General features: G+C 35.0%; 1 protein-coding gene across 19 annotated transcripts in view; it reads right to left on the reverse strand.

Moving 5' to 3' along the window:
- Positions 1-19,702, reverse strand: part of DMD (dystrophin) — a 1,317,358-nt gene that overhangs the window by 711,392 nt on the left and 586,264 nt on the right. For 15 of the 19 annotated variants that reach the window (XM_052795054.1, XM_052795067.1, XM_052795065.1 and 12 more), the window contains 3 exons: positions 18,817-18,951; positions 17,897-18,046; positions 9,510-9,671 (listed from right to left, as the gene is read on the reverse strand). In XM_052795054.1, coding sequence (XP_052651014.1) covers positions 9,510-9,671; positions 17,897-18,046; positions 18,817-18,951 — 447 coding nt within the window. Of the gene's footprint in view, positions 1-9,509; positions 9,672-9,803; positions 10,049-10,069; positions 10,131-17,896; positions 18,047-18,816; positions 18,952-19,702 lie in introns of those variants that run through there. The other 4 variants (XM_052795071.1, XM_052795070.1, XM_052795072.1 and 1 more) reach the window with 4 other exon arrangements.

Raw genomic sequence — 19,702 nt, forward strand, 5'->3', positions numbered from 1 at the left:
ACCCTGTAAATTTTCAATTTAGTTTCTTTCAATCGTAATAAAATCTTCTTCTGGTGCTCAAACATATATAACTCTGACATTGTGACTAATGACATAATCTTGCTAAGGAAATGGTGATTAAATTGTAGGGAAAAAAAAAATCTTTCTTCTAAAGGAAAACAACTGTTTTCATTGGGAAGAAAATTAAAAATTAATCATAGAAAAGAAAAATACAAATAGAAAAGTGATTTGCTTCACTATTCTTATTATTTTCACAGTATCATCAGGTGAGTTGAGAGAAAACTGATCAAAGTATCCTGTATGTATAACATCTTCATCTCACAGAGCTGTGCTGTATCTAAACCAGTATACTATTTGTGGCGTATTACTGACCAGAATCTATGTTCAGTATCTGCAGATATGCTAAATGCATAATGACATGTAGTTCATTAATACACTAACTTAATCCATTTTCCAACACATGCTTCTGGTTATCTCTTTCTGCAAACCCAGTGTGCAATCAAATCATCACAAGAAAAATATCAGCCTTGTTGGTTCACCATAAATCAACCTTACAAGAAACAATTAACTTCAGCAGTGTTGGCTAGTGCAATGGAAAAGAATTCCCATAAAGTATATTGATACAATATAATTTAGAGCAATTCACATATTTTTATGTTTAAATAGTAAGAAAATGTGAAACTTATTAGCAGAATTGCGAGACAAGTACTTCTGAGACCAATTACTCTATGAAATAAAGACAAGGTATGTTCCCACCAGGAAAGGTATTTGAGGCCATTACTCCTGCATAAAAAAGCGATTTGAGATTTAATCTTTTTTTTTTTTTCTATTGTATACAAGGATTTCTCAGATACTCTAAAGACTAGCTATAAGTTTAAATATATGCACATGTATTTGTCTTACACTACAGTATCTTGTAAAATATGAAAACTGTGTAGTTCAAAAGACTACAAAGAATTATGCAAATGAAGAAAAGGGGGTTTTAAATTACAATTTGATCCTTTAAAGTTTGATTATAAGTAAAAATTAATATATAGGTATTTTTAATCACATTTTCATTGGTTATTAAGTACAAAGCTGTGTACACTGTATGCTGTCTACTTTATGGGGTATTACATGGTTATAATGACTTGTACAACATTATAATGTCTTGTATATTACAACACTACGTTGAAAGCATTTTTTCACAAGTTATATTGAAAATATATTAAAGTAAATTTTAAGAGAAAAAGACTTACAAAAAACCAGAAAACTATTAAGTCACTACTAAATTTAGTTGCAAAAATAAATTTACGAGTCTAAACTATCCAGTACTATTTAGAGAAATAACATATTTTTCTGAAACAAAGCACTTGTAAAAGCAAAATGACTAACAGAAAGCTGTCAATTTAGATTAAATTTTTCATTTACAATTATCACAATTGCACATCTCCTAGTTTTCATATTTTGAGTTCTCCTTGTTAAGGCTATTTACTGAATGGCCAGCAGTATTTGAAGCAAGTAATAGATTTTTTTCTAAATATGATATTTTAGTTTTGAGAAAACAAAGCAATTAAAAGGACAATGCAATCAAGGAGCGGTTTATTTAATAGTTTATTCTGGAGTATTTATTTCCTCCTTGTCTAAGTTTAAAACTTCCCCCTTGAAGTCTATTAGAATTGTGAACGGGATTGTATTCTGTGTTTGTGCAGCACACAGACCAAATTGTGGGTGGTGACTCAGCATTAGTTAGCTCCTGAAGCCAAATAATTTCTTGATGTCTTGGAAGTCAGAGCTGTATATACAAGGAAGAAGCAAGTCTGAATGTTAGAAAAATATACTATATCACATCCAGTATTTCAACTGTTTGCTTCTGCACCTCATCAATTAACCAATTTTTGGTTGTATTTTCCAGTTTACTTTGTTCAACCTCCGAATCACTCTGGAAAGCATATAATTGAACAGTTCTTATCTGGATAGGTCAGAAGAGCACAGTACAGATAAGAGTAGCGTTTATGCAATTAGGTGTTACGGGACATTGCAGGGAGATTGTTTTATCTTATGTTTTTAAATTGCTCGGCAGGAGAGAGATGAATTATCACCTACTCTGACATCAAAATGCAGAATTAGAGAGAACAAACACATTAGAGGAAAGCTTAAAAGAAAAGTTAGTAAGGATTATAGCAAGAAAATTTTTTTTTTCTTTTTTTTTTTTTTTCCCGCTGCTGCTCACAGGCAGAAAGATTAAACCAGTCCTGAACAGATATAAGAGAATTTATAATACCTGCCTATGATGCCCCTTTTCATTCAATTTTGACATGACCATTTTGACTTTTTTGTCCATTTTGACTCACAAATTTATTACATCAACTTCTTCAAAACATCCACAAGAAAAGACTAATTTTCTTTTTCCATTTCTATCATTCTCACCTATGCTTTTCTCAGTGGTTCCTGTCTATTTTATCTTTTAATAAAGAGTAAAAACTGCCTTAATTTCATTTCTAGAACATCACAATATAATGTAGTGTATGTAACTAATAAATACTACTGTGCATAAATTACTGTGTCCTACAGGTTAAGGATTCTGATTTGCCATCACTGGCATTTTTTCAGGAAGATTATTAATTTGCAAAACATATATATATATAAACTAAAATATAAATATCTATAAAACCTAATTATATTTTCAAGGCCAAGACACTGATAGTGCGTATTCTCATGAGGACCACTTCTAGAACAAAAAGATTTCAGTCCCAAGGGCATGCAATACATTATTTCTCTTAATTACTAGTCTTAATTTTAAAAAGATGAACAGTGAAATGCAGAGAGTCTTGTCTTGTTATATTGACAGCAAAAAGCAGAGAATTGGCAGTGTAGCCAGTTCTTGGAAAAACCTTTCCTATCTTGAATCAGAGAAAGGAAAGCCAAAAGAACCAACATGACTATTTGTCTCATCTGAAAATTGTCACAAACCTAACTGCAATCTCATGCTTCAAGAACAGCGTTTAGAAAAAAGGTAACAGGGCATATAAGCAAACTCTGTAACATTATTTGCAACAGAAAATTGAACTAGAAATCTTGATTATATGTCACCTCCCATCAGTACCTGCTACCATAATTAGAAAAACAGTTGTCATGTTTACAAAAAACAAAGAAATGCCAGTCAGAAATATTCAGCAAAATCATAACAATGGAGAGGGTTTTTGGGGGGGGGGGGGGGGGATCAAAACCCCCAACCTTGTGTATTTAATTAAAAGGAAGTCATTTATTTATAATCAAAGGATAAAAATACGAAACCATAATATACGTAAAACTAATATTGTGGAGTAATGGCTGAAAAGACAAGATTAGGCGGAGTGCACATCTAATATGCAAACACAGATTTTAGTATGAGTAACATTGAACGGACTACACTATAAAAACAGGTGACAGTTCCAGTTGATGTAGTATCAGCAAGTTGAAAAACAGTTTGAAAGACATTCTGGAAAACATACTGGTCTCATGGCAGGTGAGGAATACCATTTCCCACCCCAGAACTGGGAGAAACTTCTCATCTCTTTTGTCTGCTCCTTAAGAACAAAGACGACTCTGTTGGTTCTGTTACTGCAGGAATGGGGCAAGATCACAGGAGATGTGTATTATGGTACACATTATCCTCCAAGACATCTTAATTTCATGTTGCCAGACTTCATTGTATTGTATTGTATTAGTTGCCAGAAATTCGTAATACAGGGAGGAATTACTTTGCAGCCAATATTGACTATACCACCAAGATCATCAAATTGATAAGTTCTCAAAAGCTGGATAAATCCAGAAGAAGAAAGATACAAGTGATACATACATTAACATGTTCCAAGATGGGAGAGGGAACCCTGATGACACTTGAACTTAGAATGAGCAACAAATAGGTGAAATATTTCCTATGGGCATGCACTGTAATGACAGTGGCCAATTTACTAGTCTCAATTTGATTTATAAACTTCCACAAAAAATACACTAAACATAATAAATTATAGTTCATTAAACACTTTGGCAGCAAAGGGATTAGGTTAAAATAAAGTTCTAGAATTAACCACACTTCTTCCTTTTTTTTCTTCTGATTTCTCTTTCTCTTTAAAGTCCATTGCAGAAAAATTATTCACTAAATTCCTGTTTACTAATTAAAAACCTGATTTATAAAACCTGCTCCTGTACAAAAAGGTTATATTCATTCTGTGACAAAAAGCTGGCCAAATCCTCAAGGAGAAACATGTCCTATTTTCTCCATGGGAAGCTTAATGAAGGACATTGAAAGGCTTTCCATTCTAAAGCAAAGATTTATGGAAACATCAGGTGATACACTAGAGACAGGTAGTTCCTTAAAGAGACGACACTTGGAGCTCTTGGGTTACACATAGTAAACAGCAAAACCTTTTTATACCTCCCTCTGACCTTGCAGGGTTGGTCCTTTCCTCACAAGATTTCTCTCCTGCCTAGCAACTTCCAGCAGCATCCTGAGCTATAGGCAGAATCTATAGCAGGGAGGTGTAGGGAACCCCCGAGAGCTGGCTGTGGCACTCTCCCCTGCTCTCGCAGGTGGTCCTGCAGTGGGAGGTGGCATGCCCCAGCCCAAGGGTAATGTCCTTTTCTGTCCCACTGGGCTCCCAGAAGCTGCTCCCAGCTCAGCATATTTGTTTGCTTTCAGATAGAAGGGTTTCCCCCTCATTTGGAGACTGCCAGAAAATAAATACGCTGCTCCCTTCTCATAGACGTTTTTAAGCATAACATGCTATGCAAAACATGCTATACAAAATAAACTAAGCAGTTATGCTATCCTCTATTACATCCATGTGCATCTGTCCATAGTCCATATCCTCCAAGAAAATATTTCAGGCAATACTACTATTGGGCAATTGAATACTGTTTAATTCTCAAGAACTTAAAATTACATAGCCAGAGTAGTAAATCTTTCAGCAGTGAGTAGTGGATCTGAAGACAAGGGCGATTACATTACCTTAAGTTTCTTCCTCTGTTTGTTCTAGGAAAACAAGGTCTAAGTTTAGCCTAGAACATCACTTTTCTACTATGGATTTCATTCAGATCTACTACATAAAAAGGCCTGGACTTGACAGCAACCCTGTGAGTTCTGCAGTGGCACAAGAAGATGATGGCAATATGGCATGATTCAGGCAAAATGGTGAACTAATTGTTCTCTACTTTTTTGTAAACTAATTCATTATGAACTCAAATTATACTAGATTACCTTTGTAATTAATGAGTTCTTCACATAACTCTTATGCCAAAATTGCCTGGATAGAAATTTGCAGATTTGGCTCTCTTGAACTGCAGAGAACAGCTTGCCAGCTCTTCTTGGTGTATTAAGTTTTCTGATTTGTATTTCACTAAATACTACTTAGGTAGCCTAACAGCTTGCAAGAATGGTGCTCAGTTTAACCTCACTTTGCTTATTTTCGCAATTGCTATCAATGCCTAAAGAGTCAGATCTCAGCCTAATGTATGGAGAAAATAAAACATTTAGAGAGCATTCTGGTAAGTTAATCTTTATAAATGGCAAGATGATAATTCTAGCAGACATAAAAAAATGTATCTGAAACAATTTCAGAACTGTTAGTGGTTACCTTTGAAAACTCTGAAAGGATAAACAAAGTACCAGATTAGAAAAATGAAGCTGAAGTACCCATCTTTAAAAGTACAAAAGGAGTATGTGCCAATGATGTCACACCTTTGCAAAAAAAGAAGAAAAGCATATAATACATATGGAAGATGATGTTGTAGCAGGAATGACACACAAGTAAGTCTCAACAAGAACAGCATACTTAGTTTTGGACACTATGCTTCAAGAAAGATTAACTCAAGAGTCCAAAGGAGAAGAGCAAAACATCAGAGGATAGAAACATGATTGACAAGGCAAGATTGAATAAGTTGGACATGACAGATGCAGTTTGTGCAGTTAAAACACAGTTAATGCAGTGTTCAGATCTTATGGAGATGTGTAGAGTGTGAGAACCTGTATAGTACAGAAATCTGCCCAGATACTCAAACTTAATACATAACAAAATGTAAGCTTACGCTTCTGAGTAACGCTTATCAGCTATTCCCACTTTGACCACTGATCTACACATGGCTGAACAAAATAATTCTCACAATTTCCAGCAAAGGAAAAGTAAGTGTAAATACCTTTAACATTAGACATTTTACTAAGTAGACAATTGTGAATTCTTTGTCCCAAAATATTAGTCTGAAGGCAATGAAGCATGGCATTATTCTTGTCAAATAACACATTGAACAACTGAACAACTCTGCCATTATATTGTCATATTAACTTGGGTTTTGAACATAGCACAACGATATTTTAAAAACAGGTTAATAACAATCTTCACTTAGAAAATAGTCAGGCGTGTAGTGCTTATCACTACAGAACTGAAATTATTCAAGGAGTTTAATTGAAAAGGCAAAGTATATTTCTTTTGCTTTTCTCAGAAACACAGTGTTGTTCATTTATACTCCCCATTGCATTTTACATAAGTCTACAGGGAGAACAACAGACAAGCAATTTGTCACATGCAGATGAGAAGTGAAGGAAGTGTATTTTCTGTCCCATAATATAAAACCCCCCATGTAATCGCTCAGACTAAACAGAAGTACAAAGTAGAGATTGTCTCTCCCACCAGAATTTATTAAATAACAAAGCTACAAACAATTATCTGAAAACTATTTTGTCATATAAATGTAATATTTTCAGTACAGATTTATCTTCTTCCTGTCATTTAAAAAGTACTTGGAAAAAAGTCAGCAACTGGCAAATTCTTGTGACAATGACTTCATTCCCTGTATTTTCTTGGTAAATTTAGAGAAACTAGAGACTTCAGTTGGGACCATGAGATCAAGCATACAAACAAATAATCTTTCCTTCTGGAATATTGTTTTAGACTTTATCTCATTCCAGCTTTTTTCATCATTACACCTCGAGGAGTCTGAACTGATTTATCTGTGCGGTTGCTGTTGGATTGTTTTGTCCGAATACAGCATCTTTAGCTGTACTCAAAACGAGTTGGGTGGCAGTGGTTCTCTAGCATTGAATTCTCAGTGCCACATGGTGGAGTAAGAAGCACATAGAATTTACATTCAAAAAATGATCCAAGGGAGAAGTTGAACAGCACATACTTAACTCCCCTTTCTTTCTGTCAACTTTCTGAACAAACTAAACTGATCCTTTCACTTAAAAAGAAAAGCTAAATATAATTTCATTTTCTCAGATTCATTTCCGATCAGCTGAACCAAAGATTATTCCTCCTATCAATGCTCTAAATGGATTTGAATTTGTGAAGCAAACAGGCAGAGCTCCCAAACCCTCAACAGCTTCCTGATTATAAATTCTCCCGTATGTTCTTTTACAAATGCAACACATATTGCTGAACAGTTTGCTAAATCCCTCAGCATGGATAAACTGACCCCTGCCCAGAAACCAACATTACTGACTGAAAGATTTCCATTCCAGCTGTGCAGATGCTATTGTAGGGTATCTTATATGAATGAACTGTTTTCAGCTCTACAAGAGAGCTGTGCCAGCAGAAGCTCCACAGGAGATGTGGTCAGTCACTATGTGCCTGTTCTGCCACCGGTTGGCATGGCTCTTCACTAAAGGAATGGCTCAGTATATTTACCCGCATAAAATTGATTGTTTACTCCCTTTCCCTGTAAGGATTTTAAAGAACTTCATGACTGAACTTCAGAGAACGTCAATATTTGCATTAAATCTGTTCAGTTGTTAATTAAGTTTTTTTCATTAAGTCCCACTGGCAGCTTAAAATAAAAACATGAAAGGGAAAAACTCAGCAGCCTCTATGCTGGTTTTCCTACAGTGGATATAGTATAATCAGGTGAACTTGACATCAGATAATAAAATCTCAAGAACAAAAACAAGTTCTGCAAAAGAACTGAGCTGAAATTTTCCCATGAAAGTGTGCTAATTGGTTGAGTTTTGTGCTGCTTCAGTTGTTGAAGCTCTGAATTACTTCCTTTTACACAGTCTGTAATCATTGCCAATAATGTACCTGAGGCTGCGCATAAACCAGATGCATCCACGGGATATATGAAGCACCACCGAAAATTGCCACAATGTACGGGTCCAAACACACCAGAAAAAAAGCACACTCTCCTATCAATTTTTTCTTATGTATTAGAGTTGTATAATTACAAGAAGAGAAATTAAACTGATACATCTTTAACAAAAGCTGATTTGTATCCTATTTAATGAAAAAATTGTTTACATTATTCATATTTCAAGGAAGGAGAAAAATAATTCAGAAGAGTCAACCAATAGCTAACATAGCTTAGGATTCAAACTGAAACAATAATTCATCTGAATCTGATCCTGTTCTTATACTGACAGAAGTTAGAAGCAAATAAATTAGAATCAGTTTCAAAATAAGACTGAATGCAAATATGATCCTATTTTCTAAATACAACTTTCTTAATTTATACACACATACATAAAAATATCTGCATGTACCTGCAAGCACACACACTCTAGAAAAGCAACTGAAAGGTACGTCTATCTACATTTTAATTCAAAAGACATGGAAACCTTTATTTTTAAAGGAGAGAAAACATGATTTTCAGGGCTACATATATTCAGCTTGGAATATATTTAAGATTATCTAAGCTACTCCATACAAGAAACTCATTTTTTAGAATGATTTAAAACTCTATAGGCATGCCAGAAAAAACACATTTGAATGCCTCTTCTAAAATCCTTCTAAAGCATTTGTTTTCAATTTCCCTGTGGCATTTTTTGTTTGTTTGTTTACTTTTGTAATCTGACTTCCTAAATTTAGCTGGAATTTACAATAAAGTTGCTGTACATAATATTGTAAACTATTAATAATTTTACACCAGAGATGTTTGGTTTTATTTAATTTGTATTCTTACCATTTCAATGCTGCAGTAAAGCAGATGTTACAGAAGAAAGAATGAAAGAGTAAAAATGAGAATTAGATGTACATTTTTATTTCAAAGGCTCAACAGACCACTTCTAAAGAATGGGAAAAGCTGTTTCTGTTAAAATTACATGAGCTGTAAAAATTGAAATATAAGTACATTTATGTGCACATCACAAAACAATTAACAATGTCTATGTTTCAGTAATTTAGTAACAATCCCTAGACCACGTAATCAACTTTGTAAAAGAGCCATCTAAGAGTAATGAAGATGAGTTCCTTCTTTCTAGGATGGGAACTGGATTTTAAAGAGTCACAGTGTTTACCTTTGTCATTTTAAAATTATTGCATAGTCTTCCATAACATTTATAGTTCTTTACATCTTCTGGACAGGTATATAATATAAATCAGAAGGAAAATTTGACTTTACTAGAAGATTATCTTGAACTTCTCAAAGTAATCCTACCTAAAATTTACTTGCACTTTCACACTGATCATGTTGCAAATCCCTATTATTAATGGACAACCAAACACTCTTTGGTTGATTGAGAGAACCAGTAAGCACACCAGTTCAACCTGTTTATAACTTACCTGTGCTTCCTGAGGGACCTGTGCTGCATCAACTCTGTCTGCAATGTAGGCTGTTAGCTGTTTGTCAATAACAGCAAGAGACTCTTGGATTAAGCGGAGGGTTTTGTCAGTCTCCTGGGCAGATTGAATACTCTGTTCAAGACTCTTCTGTCTTCTCACAGCCTAAAAAAAATGACAGTGTTATCAATAGTCACAGTAATAATGCATACGATACATTTTTTCCCACTTTTTTTTTTTTTCCAAAGAACGCAGGCTAAGAATCAAAAATAGTACTCCTGACTTGTGCTCATCCACCTTTTTGTACGATAAGTTGCGCATCTTTTTGCCACCCATTCAGTTCTTTTTAGTAAGAGACAAACAAACAAACAAAACCCCAGATTGTATAGACAAATTCTAAAAAATGTAGGACCCTGAAAAACCAATGCATGCATTGAGAATTTCTATACAGAGTGGTAGTTGGCAAAGCTGCATAATAAAACCATCCTGATAGTGCAGTCTTTCATTCTAGAGGCATAGCAGTCCTCCTGGTCTTATTATATAATTCAAGAGATTTTGTTTACTGAGAATAGGGTTACTGTCATCACAATCCCATCCGAGACAATCCACTTCAGTAAGTGAGAGGGATAAAGACTCTCTTGAGAAGGAGCTCTCTTATATGAAGTATAAATAGCTGTCTGGAATAGAGGCAATGCCTACTCTGGAAAAAAAAGAGATGGATCCTTTTCTTGTCTTGTCTGTGGACTTGCCCAATCTCTTACCAGTCTAACCATGGTCTCTTTTAGCCTAGGAAGTTGACTTTTGCTTCTAGTCCACCACCAGTGCCACAGTGGATTGCCTACCACCACCTTTTACACAATCCTTTTTTGAGGAGGATGCTTTCCTTTCAAAGGAGCTCACTTTATAGTTTACCAAATCAGAATAATAAATTTTCCTTCCAAGTTGTCCTTAAAACACACTTATATTTAAAGACTTGACATAAATGGGTTAGCTTTAACTATTACTTGTAACAGTTTAATATGTTTCTTCCATCTGTCATTGTGTCCACCTGTGGAGTCATATTTTACTTAGACTACAGCTTCTGCCTAGCAAAGTTTCTGCTTTATACGAAGCACATAATAATAATTACCAAAAATCTCAAATGCAATACAGTTTCTCTCTGTACAAGCCCAGCCATACTGCTGACGACAGAATAAAGTGACTAACTTTCTTTGACATGAATCAGAGGAGAAGGGAGAAAGCAAGCACTCTTTAAATAACATTGCTAGGTGTCCTGTCATTTTTCAAGTCAAATCACACTTTTTCTCTTTGGTGAGCCAGCTATACTTTAATTTGATTTCATATCTATTACAAAACTCTTGCCTTGAACAAAAATATCTCTCAGCAATTCAGTGAGAATATTTGATATATCTGTACCTTCTTCACAGAGCTCAGATACTTATAGAGCTTCACATTTAACAAATGGAAAAGATTATTTCTTGTGAGCATTCTTGCTAGCTGTTTGACTTAGTTAAAGGATAGGGATCCAACCAGTATTTACTATATTTGTGTTTGTAAGCTGCTTTGTGCTATTTCAAAACAGCTGATCAGATAATCTTGTATCACTGCCAGTTCCAGGAACCTTCTGTGGAACTGAGCAGCTTTACATATCAGACCCACGCTGTCACTGTTAATGGAAGCATCTGAGCCACTAAAGTATTATTACCCTACCAAATGAACCATTAAAACAGTGTAACTTCACAGTACAGTACTAAGGCTTGCTACTTAAATGACTTTTACCTTCATCTGATTTGAGATTTTTATATTACAATGTTCTCAGCCTGTTCAAAGCAGCGGGGTTAAAAACCACAGCTTCCATTTACCTTGGCACTCCTTACTACTAATTTGTAAGCCTGGCTAAGATACAGTCACTCCCTACCTTTCCATTTCCATCACTATACAGTAGATTGAAAGACACATTAGATCCGAAACAGGGTAAGTAGCTTTCTACAGCCCACGGGTAAGGGCATCCTTCTGGAAGCATGGAAGAAAACCTCTCTGCCTTTTACCGATCTCTTTGGATAACTAGCAGGACTAACCTACACACATAGTCCATTCTTACCAAGGGCTGCAGCGTCCTGACGTTCAGAAAAAATCACCATTTAAAATAAGACACAGAGAAAGTTCCATTCTTATCAGTTATTAAAATAAGCACTTGCACTTTCTGGAGAATTTAATACGCTGGACACAAATTTGGTGCTAAGTCCTTCTGAAAAACTACTTTTACAGCAATAGTTGAAGCTTTGAACCTTTGCTAAATTCTGACCCTTGCTAACTACTGTTTGCAGCTAGGCACTTGCTTAAGTACAGATAAATTTGCTGCCAGCCTCAGGAGCAGCCTGCATGCATGCAATGAAATAGTTATCACTGCATGGAAACTCACAAAAAGTCTTAAAATTCTATGACAAATATGTGGTGATTGAAAAATTGTCATCTCTCTGCTGATATCAGCGAAACTATGTATATCAAAATCCTGTTTCAGAACACAACTGGAAAAATTAAAACATTCCCAAGCTCGTTGATCAAATATTAAAGCAGATAAAGTTAAGAAAGAATTACAACAAATCCTTGCTTGAGTTGGACTGAATTTTTATGGCTGAATTTCAAACAAATATGAAATCAGATAAATGCATATGCATGCCTGTGATATCTTTATGTGCACACAAAGACAAAACATTCCCCTTTCATTGTCCTCAGAGAGAATTTGATTACAGCCTGAGAACCTGAGCAATATTTTGTATCTTCCAAGTGAGGTGAAAGTACACCTTCTCCAAAAATCGTGAACAGTTTAGATGAATGAACGGATGATATCAGAGCAAGATGTGAATGCAGTGGTACAAGAGAAGGATTTTTTGGCAGTGGGAGCAGAACCACACAGCCAAATGCTGGGAAATGGCACCTTCGCAGCTGTGATGATTTTCTCAGATATAAACGGGTGCTGCTTTAATTTTTTTGTCCATATTGCTTACTGGCAACAGACTCCATCCTGCACGCTCACCTAAAGTCAAGCCTCTACCCTGACCCTGTTCAATTCACACAACAAATGTAACAAAAAAGCCTTCACAACAATCTTATAAAAGGTACAATACGCTCGTATAATGTAAGATATTTCTCCAGTACACAACAGCTGACTCAAAAACCTAATCCTGTTCACTCAGTCAGGCCCTGGCACTATCGCTGGCATTGTAGAATATTTATCAATTCAGTCAGGGGAATGCCACAAGATGGAGGCGGCTTCTGCCTCTCTTTCGGTAGAAAAGAGAGTTACTGACGGAGGTAAGCATTAGAGGGCTTTACAAAAAGGGGCAGACATACTACACACATCTGTGAACATGACTTTCAAATTTGTCCATAAAACTATGTCTGTGCATGTGAAAATCTATATATGCATATTTTTAAAAGACACGTGAAAGTCAAAATTTTAGATACCTATAATATAAAAATATTATATTTTATGGTGTTCTGTTTTGGGGGGGGTTGTTTTGGGTTTTTTTGTTTGGTTTTTTGTTTTGTTTAGGTTTTTTTGATTGTTTTTTGTTTCCTCTGAAAGATTACGGTTCTTCTATTCCTCTGTGGAAGAAATAGATGGTTTAACATCGCAGTGTATAAATGGGTCTGAGGACGTAACAGGAAGCTCTAGCTCTGCTATCAGATCATAGTCAATAAAGCTGAAGGCTTTGGTCTCTAAAGGGAAGTGTCTGACAGTTAATTGCTAAATAGGAAATCTCAGGAAAATAACCAACTGTTTAATTATTTCTGAGCCAGTGAAATGTTGACAGCTGTCAAGGAAAATAAAAACAAACAAAAAAATCTGCTGTTAGGCACTATCAGAATGAAAGGGAAAAGAAGAAATATTCATGGACTGAATTTTTTATTAAAGTCTCTACAGTTTTTTATAGATTTTTAGTTATTTTTTTATAATTAAGCAGAACGTTTCATTTTTATGATATGGGGTATTGCATAAGTCTTTTTACAATTTAACAAAGATCAATGGTAAATGCAGGAGATGGTAACATTGCATAGTATCCATATAAAATGCCGTATTAAGGGAAAGGCTGCACTAAGAGGCGATCAAATATCAGGAAAGCTGGAGGTGCTCAAACAGTTGCTTACGACTATAGCTCATTCTTTGATGTTGAATGTTATAAAACTATATTTACAGACATTGCTGCTTTTTCCTTAAATAATACATTTCATGTATTTAATGACATTAGTCACACATGCAGTTACTAAGATGTTGGTTAGGGTTTTATGGTTAAAACCAAGTGGAGTTTTGTTGTTGAGGCAGTACTCAGTAGTTGTGCTGTGGGAGAAAAATAGAACAAAACCTTCTGAAAATTTTAGCACTTTTACTACAGGGTATATTTATTTAAAATGCAGAAGCAAAATCATTAATTAGCTTGTACGTTATGGCTCATGGAAATGGGTCTGTTAAAGGCAGAAATATGTTAGCTCTTTTTTTTTTTGGCTCAGTTATACTCTCTAATTATTGAGAAATGTTACTGCAGGGTAAAGTTAAAAAGTTAAAAGTTAGAAAACTTTAACTTTAAAATTCCTGCTTAACTTGTTTAAATTACTTTAAAATTTAATCTAATTCTTGGTGTTACAATGGCTGTGTCTGAGAGATACTACAACATCTCTGTACGTTTTGCATCAAATTGTCAATGTATTAATCTCCGCTTTGTGTTTGGAATCAGAGTGGATTACTGTTTAGACTTAAACTAGAAACACCTTTTATAACATTCAAAGCATTCATTTTGGGCCCAGGAATTTTTAATACCCTCCAAGCCAGAACGAACTCTTCTGCAAATTCTAGTAATATTTCACAGCGTGTTTCTAAAGTAAGCGGCTACAAATATTTGACCTTTCAGCCACAAAGTGATATTCATCTTTGATCAACTGTATTCCAAACTGCAAATTATACCAAGGAGGACTTCTTTATCTCTTTAGGTTATCACTGCAGACAGATGGTGCCTCAGAAATTGTAAAAGCAGCCCTCTTAGCAGCCTTCAAAGCAATCACGTGGAGATGGGGCATGAAGAATTCTCTCTCCTCTTGAGAGGAGAACAAACCAGAAAAATTGTGTCAAATGATGAATGTGTGCTCTTTGAAAGAAACAAAGGGTAATCTTGAGGGGACTCCTAAAAGAAATTAAGAGACAGTCCCCAAGAATAAAAATCTAATCTAGCATAAAGCTCATCTGAACAATGATGTTTTGTACAGTTTTTTGCAAGCATAGTCAAGAATATCTAGCTGACATTTTTGAAGTTTGCTGGACAGGATGTAAATCACTTTCGGCATTACAGGGGATGATAGCCGCTTGCAATATTAGCTTGAAGTTCTTCAGGCAACAGTGTTTTTTAGATCCAATATATAGAGTTGTAAGTGAATCAGTCCTTGAAAAGGAAAGATAGGGTATATGTCGCTTATCGATCAGCCCCAGATGTTCAAAAGCAAAACTAAACACACTCAGTCTTTGTTAACTAAAGAAGATAAGGCATACAAACATAAAGCCATTATCTGCCTTTAAAAATTAATCTCTATCTCAGTAGCAATGCTGTATTGTCTTGCGGCATCATTCATATGGTAGTGGTTTGGTTTGATTGCTTTATTAATAGTGATTAAATATTTCACATATCAGTTTCTGCCCACATGAGCTTATTGTCTTGGTAATTACCTGCACAATTATTCAAATAAAAATAAATAACTTAACCACATTAGGATAGCCTATTAGTCTGTCTGCAGTAGAAGTGACCTTGAACACAAGCTGAATAGTGTTATGTGCCTGCAATGTATTTTTATGCAAGGAGAGTGCACGCTGTTTGGATTTCAACAGAGCTACACAAACAGCACAGAAAATTCAGGGTCAGGAATCTATGAAAAAAGTGTGTGAGACTTCAGCGGAAAAATTAATAAAACATTTTGTTGTAGAAATCATACAGTAAAGAAGCGGTGTGACTGACTCGCTTGTGATTGAAATAGTTTCTTTACAGCTCTTATATTCATAGACAGATCTCACTATTAGTATTTGACTACTAAATATCAGATCAAGCTTTCAAATAAGGAGGGGGCTCCCCCCCTTTTTTGTCTATATTTAAATTAAATTGGAAAGCAGTGAATACATTTCTATTTTGCTTATATATTCATCAAAATTTTCTCCAGAATTTCACACATCTTCATGTTGTACTTTCACATTTAACCCCTACAGCTGGCATGAATTTTGATTTAATGCCTATTACTGTGAAGACTGAATAGTATTCATACATGACTCAGCAAGACTATTTGAAAGTCCTGTTTTCACACACTGGAAGCCCTCTGCATATTCCTAGTTTTCCCCTCCAAGTCAGGAAAAAAAACAACAGATGCCAAGAAGCAGAATTCTAGGGAATGTATCTGCTTTGAAACAGAAGTTAGATGTAAAAAAAAAAAAACAAAAAAAAAAAAACAAAAAAAAAACCCCAAAAAAGCAGGTATACAGAAAGTTATGTTTAGTTTTCTATTATGACACTGCCCAGCAATATGGGACTACGTGAATGCCTGCACTGCACCAGAACTACCACCAGGTAGTTAGCAGAGGGAACCAGGCGCTCTCCCTCCCCATCCTTCAAGTTTAAGCTCAGAGCAGCTGAGGACCGTTCCTTAATTTTTACTGTAGTGTTTTTACTTCCACTGTTTTCAAGAACAAGTACCTTTCAAGCACCATGAAAGAAGCAAAAATGTCATCATTGTTATGGTAGATTGTTATCATTCTAACACATCTGCTTTCCCAAAATCTTACTTGTGCATCATTTATCTCATTGAAACTGAGTAACTTTTGACTGTATTTGTAGCTCATCTTTGAACATGTTCTGGTTCCAATCATAAAGGGGGTCTCCATGTCCTTTGCTAGGTCTTTCCCTAATAATTTCTTTCTGATCTTTACCAAGTGCTGAGCTGACATCTTCCTGATATTTCTCTTCCTACCTCCAAGATCTTCCTTCTGAACAGGAACAGTCAGCTTAAAAGTTACAGTTTCCTATATGAAGTCAGAAGTCCTCCACGAGTTTCATTTTTCATGTATTTGCACAGAATACTTCTGTAATTTAACTGCCTTGTTAGTCTGTCCTGTAAGGCTGTTCTGTATTTGTTTAGAGTTTGTCCCCATCTTTGTTACTTGTGAGCTACTAGTAGTTGAGCTATTTCCTTATGTATCCTTTGGTTGTCTTAAAATACCTTAGTGAATTCTGTTTGATCCTGCCATTATACACATACACACACATTTGTATTAGTACGCACACAAACATATGTTAAATAAACTCCTAGTATTAAAAGTAAATATTCATGCACAAGTATCACAGTTTTGAATTGATTTAACAGCAAAAAAGTATACTGTCCCACTAGCGGGATCTGTCAAAGGATTAGTAAAACTTTTTTCGTGGAGTCTGTAGCAAAGATTGCTAGATTTGACTCTCCTTGTGCTAACTACGTTTCTATATTGAAGTGTCTTTATAAAATCTTTAATTGATACAAAGACTCTTATTATTTAGTAAAGAATATATCTGTAAGAGAATGTTACTCCTATATTTAATTTTGAAAATAGTTTGCTTCTCAGTAAGAGTTTTGTCAGAGAAAACATCTCTAAATATGCAACTGAAGATTAAATCCACTAGATGGTCACTTCAATTTTGGAATTTTAGGGTTACGTATTGTACTGGTTTTGGCTGGGATGGAGTTAATTTTCTTCACAGCAGCCTGTGTGGTGCTGTGGTTTAGACTGGTGAGAAAACAGTGTTGACAACACAGGGATGTTTTAGCTATTGCTGAGCACGGTGCCTTCTCTTTCTCATTCTGCCCCTCGCAGCGAGTAGGCTGCAGGCAGACAAGAGGCTGGGAAGGGACACAGCCGGGACAGCTGACCTGAAGTGACCAAAGAGCTATTCTGTACCACACAGAGCTATACTCAGCAATAAAAGGGGGCTGGGGGGCTGTTTTTCCAAAATTGCCATTGCTGGGGGACTGGCTGGGCGTTAGTCTCCTGTTGGCAAGAGATTCATTTTGCATCACTTGCTTTTTCCCTTTTTTTCTTTCACTTATTTAATTGTCTTTATCCCAATCCATGAGTTTTCTCGCTTTTGCCTTTCCAATTCTCTGCCCCATTGCACAAAGGAGATGTAGGGAGTGAGCGAGCAGCTACGTGGTGCTTTGCTACCTACCAGAATTAGCCCACCACACCTATGCAAACTTCTAAAGTAAGTCTTTGTTTGTGAACTATTTAGGAACTATACCAACAAAATAACCTTTTTTTTTTTTTTTTTTAATGGTGCTAGACTGTCAGTTGTTTAATGGGAAGACAGGTCAATTATTAAATATACCTCCTGCTGAAGTTCTTCCCATCGAGTATTGAATTTCTCAAGTTTCTCATTGATCAATTCATCCAAGATTCCACCATCAGTTAAAGTCTGAGCCAACTCCCGAATCTGATTGCGATTATCTTCTGGATGTCTCATTAAACGTTCCAAAGACTGAAACAAGGCCAAAAAAGTAGTTTGTTTTCCTTTCTGTAAATAAGATTCTACAGAACCATCACAACTCTCCTTAAAAATGTAAGAAACTTCATATTTCATACACAATAAAAGTAGAGAGAAAAGATAAAAATATCTATGTCCCACATCTTGACAACAAATGTTCTGTACTACTTATTACCAAAAACAAAAAAAGATTTTTCGCAAAGCAATAAATTGGGTGCTTGATTTTAAAAACATGGACTATGCCCAAATAGTTCAGTGGGAGTATTTGTGTACTTAAAAATAAAAAACTTGCTTCATTATCTGAATGGATGAACTTTGACAGCAAAAATGCATTATCAATGTAACATTTTGTATTTTGATCCACTAAGAGTATTAACTTAATTTCTACAAATTTGAAAGGTTCCATGAATAAAAATTAAGTAATAATAAACGGAGTTGCAGTGCTAGGGTGAAAGCCTGCTCTCTCTGAAGGCTTCAGCATTTTTTTGACTGGCTTAAGTGAGGCCATATGTTTTAAGAACATGTATTTTCTTGTCACCAAAAATTATCTATGAAATCAGGCATAACGCATTTAATTATTCTGTTTCACTTAGGTGGATTTGAATTCAAAACTTCATTTGTTGAATCAAGAGAGAACATAGGACTTTCCAAATATTCTGCATCTTACTCATATGTAATGTTGATTCATAATTTGTTTTGAATGTAATGTGATTTACAATTTATCAATACATGATAAATGCGATATTATTTAAGTCAGCACTTACATCTAGAGACTCAGAAATCTCTTCTGCACCTCCCTGGATATTTTCTGTTGCCTTGAGTTTCAGTTCAATCTCATTCAACCATTTATTTTCTGCATCCAAATATGACAATAATTCACGCCAACATGCCCATACCTCCTGATGGAGAACAAAAAAAGTTTATTGAGATTGAAAATCTCACAACTAACTGTAACTTACTAAAACATTGAAAACATTGCATGCTTCATGCCCAAAACAACATGGTTGATATCTGATGGTTACAGTGCCCTAGAGTTGATTTTTTACCAGTATTTACATGTTCCAGATAATATAATACACAACCAAAACATTTTGATTAAACAGAGTAAAACCACAGAAGATAACATGAAAGAGTGATCACTTCTGCAAACAAAATACAACTTGAATCTTCCGTCTCATGAATTATCCACTTTATATGCTTTTCTGTAAAATTTTATTGTAATATATAAAAATGCAAATTATCAGAATTTTTAAAGACTCATGTTAGAAGTTTATGTCTTTATTACAAGATGTAGTTAGGTTGCTTATATATTCTGTATATTAATTACTTAAAGCACAGGTTCATAAAATGTCTAAAAAACAGCTTTCAAAAATTCTGACTGAAATCTCTACGGAAATTAATTCTAAACCACATTTAGTGCAATTTATAGACCACTTAAGTGCTGGAGTAATAAACATAATGTTGTAAAATGAAATTATGTTCTCGTTCTCCTGGAATTAAATTATTGCCTAATATTTCATTTTTACAGTGCCTGAAGATGCTTAAATAAGCAGATAAAAATGGCACTTTATACACAAGCAAAACATTTAAACTCTCCATAAATCACCTTTTCATCGTTCCTTTTTTGTCAGTAGAAGTTGAAATTATTTT

Source organism: Harpia harpyja, chromosome 8 (genome assembly GCF_026419915.1).
Source record: "Harpia harpyja isolate bHarHar1 chromosome 8, bHarHar1 primary haplotype, whole genome shotgun sequence".
Lineage (NCBI taxonomy): Eukaryota > Metazoa > Chordata > Aves > Accipitriformes > Accipitridae > Harpia > Harpia harpyja.